Source organism: Etheostoma cragini, chromosome 16, assembly GCF_013103735.1.
Source record: "Etheostoma cragini isolate CJK2018 chromosome 16, CSU_Ecrag_1.0, whole genome shotgun sequence".
Taxonomy (NCBI): Eukaryota; Metazoa; Chordata; class Actinopteri; order Perciformes; family Percidae; genus Etheostoma; species Etheostoma cragini.
Window position 1 is genome coordinate 2,100,469 of NC_048422.1, and position 10,127 is coordinate 2,110,595.

The 10,127-nt window shown below is 38.7% G+C and overlaps 1 protein-coding gene across 1 annotated transcript in view; it reads right to left on the reverse strand.

Moving 5' to 3' along the window:
- The window catches only part of LOC117959697 (transcription factor 4-like), a 256,373-nt gene that overhangs the window by 133,305 nt on the left and 112,941 nt on the right, over positions 1-10,127 (reverse strand). Inside the window, exon 7 of the mRNA XM_034896975.1 lies at positions 5,755-5,813. Coding sequence (XP_034752866.1) covers positions 5,755-5,813 — 59 coding nt within the window. The remainder of the gene's footprint in view (positions 1-5,754; positions 5,814-10,127) is intronic.

The following is a 10,127-nucleotide window of genomic DNA, read 5'->3' on the forward strand; positions in this document are numbered from 1 at the left end:
TGAGGAGTGAGGAGGGAGGGAGGGAGTGAGGGAATAAAGGAGTGAGGGAGGTAGGGAGAGAGTAAGGGAGGAAGGGAGTGAAGGAGGGAGAGAGAGAGTAAGTGAGTGAGCGAGCACGGGAAGGAGGGAGGCAAGGAGTGAGTAAGGGAGTCAGGGAGTGAGTGAGTGAGTGAATGAGTGAGGAGGTAGTGAGGGAGGGAGGAAGGGAGAGAGTGAGGGAGGGAGGGAGTGAAGGAGGGAGAGAGTGAGTAAGCGAGTGAGGGAGGGCGGATGGAGGGGAGCGAGGGAAGGAGTGAGTGAGTGTGTGAGTGAGTGAGTGAGTGAGTGATTGAGTGAGTGAGTGAGTGTGTGGGCGAGTGGGTGAGCAATGAGGAAGTGAACATATGTATTTTTGACCAAATTATTTACAGTTGTTTTCTGAAGCTATGCTACTATAATATTTCATAGTACATAGTATAAACAGATTGTCAAGAAGTACCTCTTTTTACAACTCACATATGATATTAAAGTCATAAAGGCACATGTAACGTTGGAGAAGAATTTCCTCTCTATTATTAAAATACTTCGTCCTAACAATGCTTATTGTGATGATAGTCTGATAGTCAATGAAATATTTGCCTAATATGCTCCAAGTATGGTCGATTATGTATCGTGCAAAATATTACAGCAATAATAAATAAATAAAAAGTTTGTTTCTTGCATCAATGATTGGGAAAGATGTCTTCATTAATCATACATCTGATTATGGGATATGAACTATCTCAATACATATTGTGTTATTAATTAATATTACAATTACATTGTTGCCTACTGTAACGCGAAAACCGTAAAGCAAAGCCATAATCTTCAGCAACACAAAGGGTCATTTTGAAACATGTAACTCACATTGTTTGGTCTTGGACTAAGTGATTGTCACAATAGCTTAACTGAAAAAAATTGCATATTTTATATGCTTAGGTGACTTATCAAATGTACTTGTTGTAGATCAGCAGTTACTCGGTGGTTGAGACATGTGAGACATGTTGAGACATAGTACTTAGAGTTTTAAAACACTTGCAACATGTTATATTCTTATAATAGTAATCATGGTGACTAAAAAACTGTAACATACCGCCTAACTGGCAGGGACTGGATTGTTTGAGTTAAAAGATGATAAAAAAATCCACACATTAACAAATGAATACATGAGCAAAATGTAAAAAATTAAGTATGAGTGAAGGCAAAAAACAAATGAATGAATGGAAGGTTGGGAATGGATTCAAGAAGTTACTGTACAAATTTAAATATGACAAGACATGTTTTCTCTCTCTCTCTCTCTCTGTGTGTGTGTGTGTGTGTGTGTGTGTGTGTGTGTGTGTGTGTTTTCCCAAGGTTGTCAGAGCAAAGTCCTCTCCTCATAACAGAAAGGAAATGATGGAAACCAAAAGGCAGGAAGGTCTGTTTACGTCTGACAACTGCCAAGAGTCCTTGAAATGCCACACTGGGATTGTTGCTTTCCTTTACTTTCCTCAACAGTAATGTTCGCCCAGTTGCCCGGGGCAACAGTCAATCACTTTAGTTGGTTTGGTTGCCCCTGTTAGCAAACACTGTCAACCTCTGTAGCCCAAGACGCTGGTGTACATCTCCAAAATACACAGCGTTGTGTTCAAATAAGGAGACAAAAAAAAGTAACTTTTATTTAAACATAAAATCAAGTGGATCCAGTTTGAAATGATATTCTCATTTGGTCAACAAACTTAGTTTCTAGCATTTACCCTCGAGTTGTCCTCAGGTCAAATTGACCCGTTTCCCTATATCGATGTTCTTTTTAATTCCCTGAAATAACATGATTGATTCAACACAGCGCTCTTTGGCGAGTACAAATCTCTACTTTCATTCATTTTGGTGTGTCTTAATCAATTTTATGGCATTTGAAGAAAACAAATTGAAGTGGTTTGAAATAGTATTGAGTAAAAGTTGACATAGTCCAGTCTGTGATTATCATCAACATACACTCCTTTAATTTTAGTCTAAATTATCCCTAATTTCTGCTTTTCTAACTCAAACATTAGGTATAATTTCCTATAAATTAGGTTATTTGACCATAAATTCCTAGAATAACTGTAAACTAAAGTTAGTTAATTTGTGTTATGTAGTGTTGAAAACGTCCAAAAAAAAGAATATTGAAAAAAAGCATTAAGCATTTTTTAAATATAAATCATTTTCATTTAAAACAAACACTTCATTACAGTGTCTTTCTTTGATGTTTTTTTTTGTTTTTTTATTGGTTTAGGAATTGGAATCATTTTGAAAGTACCAGTTCAGAATCATAAAAATTGAAATGCTACCCAACCCTAGTTTGGAGGAATCATTGGTACAGACCACCAAAGACCACCACAGACCGCACGCTCCTTACCGCCAAAGGTTATAGTTTCACGGAAATCCCATGAAATATCAATCGTCATTAGCTTCTTCATGTTTACAATCGTGTGCCAAAGAGAGCTCTGTGCTCGTCATTAAATCGGTCAATATGAAAAAAAAAAAATAAAATAACATCTTCGGGACATTGCGAGATTTCCCAAATGCTGCGTTGGTTGTCTTCCACTTTGACCCGCTACACGCTCAAACGCAGCAATCGCCGCACCTGGCGCTCGTTTTCCTTCCCGACGCTCCGGCTTGGCCCATTATCATGAAGCTCAGATCTCCATTAGGCCAGTGGAACATCACACTATTTCATAATGGCTTTAACAACCTGGCATCCTGAACAGATGACTAGTATTCTGAGTGAGTACAGTAAGAGCGCTTGCCGGATCCGAGTGTATTGAGATGTTAGTTCCATTTACGTCTGAATATATGAATGATTGAGGTGTAGTTCTGTGATTTAACAAGCATTGTGTAATCATATATTCAAAATTCAACATTTCATGCAGGTGGGATTAATGCTAAATACATTGCAAAGTGGTTAATTCATTAAAACAATTCTAACAGCCCCACGTAATCAATCTTGGGACTTCTAAAACCAACTCATTTGAAGACCGCAACGACCGGTTGTGCTGCCGCACAGTTAAAATTTCAGACAAATACTCTGGGGCGAGACCGTTTAAAGCTTTGAAAAGAAACAATAAAATCTTAAAATCTATTCTAAAATGCACCGGGAGTAGAGAACGGGAGTGATGTGTGCACGTCTAGGTGTGTTTGTTACAAAGCGAGCAGCAGCATTTTGAACAAGTTGAAGACGCGAGACGGAGGTCTGGTTCAGACCAACATAGAGAGCTTTACAGTACTCCAACCTTGAACTGTTAAAAGCATGAATGGCCTTTTCAATCAAGATTTGTCATGGATGCTCAAGTCACTATTCAACAGCCCCGGACAGGAAGTTGGTCATCTAGAACTTGCATATTTTTTCAAATTGATCAAAATTCACCGGGGTCCACCGAGTCTATATCCAAGTTTCCGTGCAGTAGGTATTGTTATTATTATTATTATTATTATTCCGGACCATCACTGTAATTTTTGAGGGCTTTAGGGAAAATTCAGAAAAACTTGCACACATGTCAGACCTGTATGGTTCTTTCTTTTCTCTTCTTTCTGAGGGAGCTGTGGGCTTTGGCTGACAGGAAACATTTTTACTATTGTACTGTTATCAGTGGGTGTAATGTAAGTAATGGAATGGGATGTAACACCATATTTAACTTACGATTAGATTCAAGATTTTAAGTTGACAATTACATCGTTGTAACAGAATGACGTGAAGATAAGCGACAAAACCAATCTTACTTTATTTAGAAAAACTGCAAACAGATGTGTCCTCTTTTCAAATTTTCAAATCGACTGTAGAAACAAATACCAAATCATGGGGAGTCCTGGCTACCCAAATCCTGGCACGTCCAGCTGGGAGGAGGACTCGGGGAAGACCCAGGACTAGGCGGAGGGATTATATCTCCAACCTGGCCTGGGAATTTTCAACAGTGTACTGCCATTCATTTTTGGATCTCAACCAATTGTAATCTTTACGCATTACATCCTTTTTTTAACCCATTCACAATGCATCATTACATCCCTAGTAATGGATTAAGGCACATAATGGGCAATGCACAACTCAACAGAGTGATAGTGATAAGGTCGGACAAAATTGCAAATTTAATACTTGGCTGAATGTTTTGTTGATATGGATTTAGATGCAGGACTTAAGTTATTCAAACAGTGTAATCTAAAAAAAAACTAATTGCTTTGTGTTGCCTTTTAAAAGAGCACTGCTATGACTGGGCATTCACTTTCATTTTAATTGCACAGTCATCTTTCTAAAGAACAATACATGTCTCAAACGTTACTATATTTACACGTATCATTGTGTTTGAAAAGTTCTGCTGCAGTAATGAAAGGTGTGTTGCATTAAATAAGTAAATTATATGATCTTTTCCCCTTTTCTGAAACCCATTCATTTAAACCTTTTATTCCTAATGATTTCCAAAATCCTTTACCACAACTTTGATATTCATAAGCACGGACATGCACTTCTTTGATAATCCATCGATGCACAAGACTAAAAGAGAAATAAATCCAGAACATCAGAGTAACTTGTCCAACAGCCTGCACTCGTCCACGATTTTTTTAATTTCAAAACCAGAAGGAGGTCATCAAATTACTGCGAGCACATCAAGTCTCCCTCGGTTTAATATTCCACGGGCAGAATCAAACGCAAGCATCTGTACGTTCTCTTAATTATCAATGTGCATCTCCTCATGGATGCATATGGTCCATGAGAATTAAGCGGGCCGATTATAGCGCAAATTCAAAACCAAACTATTACCAAAGTCTTCCGAACACCTGGCGCCACAACCGAAAATATGTATCTTTTTTAAAAGAGATTTGTCTTGTTGAAGTTAAGTCAAAATGAATAGTTATTTATTGTATAAAGTTGGGAATATGTGGTTGTCAGAATTTGTACTGTATGTAGTTTCGGATTTCTCTGAAAAGTTAAAACTATGAAAGCATGTTAACAGCTGTTGTTTTTTGGTAGTGGAGAGACTGATTGACACATAGAAGAGAGATAATACAACAACCATATCACCTGTTGTGCAACTCACTGCATGATGTAAAAACACTAGAGAAGTTACAGGCAACTAAAGACTTTAAAGGGGACATTATATATTCATTTTCATGTTCATAATTGTACTTTGGTTCTACATGCTAAACAACAAATATTTTTCTCTTACTGTCTGTCTGAATATATCTGTAATTACCCTCCTACGGAAACACTCCATATTAGCGCCTGTCTTTTTAAAGATCCAGTGTGTATAGATATAGACAGATATAGATAGAAAGATATATAGATAGATATAGATGGATGTCTCACTTTTTACTATAGGGTATACTATTACTATTACTTTTACTATAGGGACTTTTAAAGCTGCATAAATTATATATTGGTTATATTAGAAGCAGGAAGTTGTACATCCAATCCAATGTTAACACATATATCACACGATAAACGGGTCATTTTTGTGACAATCCTGCAGTTGTGGTCTTGACCGGTCTTGAAACAAAATCAGAGTCCTCTTCATCCAAGACCGAGTGCAAATGAGGTCTTGAGAACACCATTCCCGGATACTACAACATTGCGCCTCATCCCTGACACTGAACATCCTCTAACCACAGACGTCAGATCAAATCCACCGTTTGCATGCTTTGACCCCAAAAAAACCCAAAAGCTGAGCGACCCCGCCCCCACAACGCTGCGTTTTTACAGAAGAAGACATTTAGAGTGGTACTGACCTGGTGGCAGTGTGGGTTGGACCCTCTGCTGTACGAGTACGAGCTCCTCTCTGCTTTGCCTGCAGGGGGACGACAAGAAAGCAGAGGGAGTAGTTAGAAGAGGGAATCACGTCAACAAGGACAGACTCGTGTAAAGACAATTATTGATGGAAAAGAGGTTGAAATTGTTGAATCATACAAATACTTGGGAGTCGTCATAGATAACGAGTCGACCTTTGAACTAAACACAGACATGATGAGTAAGAAAAGTCCGCAGCGTCTCTTCTGTCCGAGAAAGCTAGCTACGTTTCAAGTGGACAGATCCCTGGTGACGTTGTTTTATTAATCTGTTATTGAGTCTGTCTTTACCTTTTCATGTATTTGCTGGTGTGCTTCTCTGAATTTAAAAGGGAAAAACGACGGTAATTAAAGTTAGCAGCTAAATCATCGGGATTCAGCAGACGACACCAAGTGATCTGGATAATGGACATGTGCTTAAAAAGGCAGAATCCATCATGTCCGATAGTTCTCACCCCCTGAATGCAGGATTTAATTTGCTGCCCTCCGGTGTCCGTTTCAGTCAGCCACCAGCCAAAACTAATAGGTCCGAATTGTCCTTCGTCCCCTCTGCTATCTCTCTGCGCAACTCTGGAAAGACTAGGTAACGTCGGCACGTAAGGTACACTGGGACGGAAACTAAAAAACAGGTCCACCTCTTCATCTCCAAGCCAAGGGGATTCCGAAGCAAGTTAGGGTTGGCACACCAAAAACATATTATATATAGACAGGTTTAATTCAGTCATCATGGAGAAGGGGCGACAAACGAGACAAAATGAGGCAAAGCGCGTCAATCCTCATTCAGTCATTCCATCATTTTCCTAACTTAAATGAACTATAGATATAAATAATGTGGCTTCATAACAATCAGCGGCATCGGCAGTCGTTCATTCATTAAAAATCTAATTCTTTCCGACATATAACATAACATTTAATCTATACAGTGGGGCAATGGGCCAGACAAAATAATAACCTATGATTGCTTATTCATTTGTCAATCCATCCATCCATCCATTCATTCATTCATTCATTCTTCACTTATCCACATTGACTATTAAACTTGAATTTCATCTATTGTTGATGTAAAATGGGACTACTGCATATACATTTTTTTTGACTACATTCATTCATTTAACCATACTAAAAACTTTCTTTAAACCCCTATTGATGTTGGTTGAACTTTATTCATTCATTCATTCACTCACTCAGTAATTTCTTGGAAAATTGCCATAAAATCTGGTAATTTATTTCCTTTCCGAATTAAGAAATATTTTTTTTCCTGATAATTAGGTCAAATACACAGTCAAAATTGGTGGTGGTTTAATGAACTTTCAATTGATTTATTTAGCCAACATGGCAACACATCCTCACAAACGGGTTCGTGTGTGAGCGTAGGTTTTTTTTTTTTTTTTGCTAAACGATGCCACAAGTGCTAAACTCTAACTACAGTCTACATTGCCAACAGTCACCTGAGCTAAACAGTTGCTAAAACTCACTGAGACACACACACACACACACACACACTGTCCCTCAGAACAACCCTCCCTGAGATAACACACACACTGTCAGTCAGAACACACTGAGAAATACTGTTCATCTTCGTGAAGTGATATACCAATATGTATGTAAGGTAAACCAGAAGGAACGGAAATCACCAGTTTGCTTCAATACTGTACTTTGTCTCTGGTAATTTATGGAATTTATGAAAAAAGAATAGAGGAGTGATCCTCCAGCATCATGCAGCAAGTTGTCTTCATCACATTGGATGTCTGCATCGTCTCTAAATAGTAAAAAGTAACTATGGGTCAAATGAACGTCAAGTTCCAGCTTAATAAATGTTACATGTGATCGTCATGGCACCTAAACAAATATAATAATTAAAAAAAGATGGTTTAGAACACCCTCCCCTTAAGTAGTACCCCCAAGCAAGACAACTCCTGGTGCCATTCACCACAGCACTCCTACACAGCAGCAGCAATGTAGTACCCACAGTATTAAATATGTGGAATACATAGGAATTACAGTGCATTACTTGTCCTAGCTAGATGTATGAATGGCTCATGAGAACATGGACACTGTCACTCCCAATGAATTGGATGGATTTCCTTTTTTCATTCATGAATGGGCTCATTCTTTTACACTTAGTAAACCCAGTAAAGGAGTTTCAGTAGAAAGCAGACAAAGCCAATTGTCCTAATCAGTCTTCAATGTGTGTGTGTGCGTGTGCGTGTGTGTGTGTGTGTGCGCGCCAGCTCACTGCTCTCAGAGCACAACAAAACAGACATCTGCTCTGCCTGCAACGTAGAGAAAAAGTATTTATTCGACCCGATCCAGATTTGGAACCACAAACCTCCGCGTTCTTTCAGGTGTAGATTGAGTTTCTTTGCATGTACGGACAAAACAAACTACCAGATGAGACAAGGCGTACGAAGAAAAAAAAAAAACGGTCTCAGATCCCTGTTGATCTGTCATCCCTGTCATGTGTGTGCTAGTATGTCACCTCCACCCTTGTGAAGCTTCGCCACGCATGCTACTGTCCTGCTCTTTCTCCCTCGTTGGAGACTCACTAGCGTGCTCGCTAAACACCGTTTTGCATCATCACTAACGCCGTCTACAGGCATGGGATGCTTTGCATTGGGGAATTGGGAGCAGAAAGCAATGCACATGCACTGGTTCCTGTTCCTCTGCGGGGAATTCACATGGTCGCCTTGTATCTCCATATTTCATCATTTCAATTTTGTCAATCAATGCTATTATTGATCACAAACATTTAACCCTCATGTTGTCCTCCATTGTCCTATATCACTGTTCTTTTTAATTTCCATAAATAACATGATTGATTCCACACAATCGTTTTGGGGTGTGTTATTACATTTTATAGCATTTGAAATAACAAATGTAAGTGGTTTTGAAGAAGTATTGAGTAAAAGTTGACATATTCCAGTCTGTGATTATCATCAACATCCATTCCTTTCATTTTAGTCTAAATAATTCCTAATTTCTGCTTTTCTAACTCAAAAATAAGTTCCTATAAAGGAGGTTTATTGAGCATAAATTCCTAAAATAACTGTAAAACTAAAGTTAATGAGTTAGTGTTGCGTAAAATGTCAAAAATAGTGACATACATTGGGGGGGAAAAAAGAGTCAAAAGTGTTGAAAAATGGGACATATATGTAAGAAAAAGTTAAAAGCGTGAACAAAAGTGTTGATTTTCGGGAAGACAACACAAGGCTTAAACAGTTCAAGGCAATATTAACTAAGAAAGATGGCTGAATTTATTTCCTCTCTCTTTATTTCCTACAATTGTGGACATTCAATGTGGACAGGTTGTCCACCTGCCATTGATGTAGCCTACATACATTTCCAATTAACAATTAAGACACTAACTTAAAAAAAAAAAATAGCCAGTAATAGTGCAGTAGATAATAATCAAACTGTTTAGGGATACAATAAAGTAAAACACATGCATGTTTCCGGGCAAATTAAATCCCTGAGAAAATATGGTGCATTGTATCTTGATGTAATAATCACATAAAAATCCAATATTCCAGGTTTACACCTCGTTGCAGGTTCGACTCCCCAAAACTCTCCAAAAAGTGCATACCACGGATACTTAAAATAAGAGAAAATACAGAAAACAAGCCGAGCCACCACTTATCAATGCCCTAACATTCGTTGCAATATTGCTTTATTGTGATTTCCTATATTAGTTCTTAGAGTTGATTTTGTGGTCGAAAACTAAACATGTGTGAAGTGGTTTCTCTTTGATTTTACATACACATGCAAGCTATTTTCTTTCAGTGTGTCCTCTTTCTGGAGTTCTCCCCTTGATGCTGTGCAGGTGTCTTGAGCCTTAACCCACATCTGATGCACATTTATTGGAGAAAAAAAAGAGTGCAGACATCCTCACCTACCCAACTGTCTTTATAGAACATCTTTGGTCCGACATCTTTAAACATGACAGAAATCAGAAACCAAAGCTCTTTAAATGCAGTCCAAGGATTGATCAGTACACGACAGGAAGGGAACCAACCCGTTATTTAAGTACACGAACCGAGCGCGTCTGGCTGGGGAAAAAAAAGGGTGTCTGATGAATTTGGAAAACGCAGCGAACGGCGTGGAAGACGACAAAGCTCATTTCCTCTCCGGCTTCTGAACAGGCATTCCTCTCCTCCGAGCGGCGGGACCACTCGGAGACTATTTTTACCACACAGAGCTTCTTTTTCGGATAAAACCTTCTATCTTCAACAGTGTAAATATCAAACCACGGATGGGGTGTAATTACATTGTGCGCTCGGTGCAGCCGTAAAAGATGAAATGGGGGGGGGGGGGGGGGG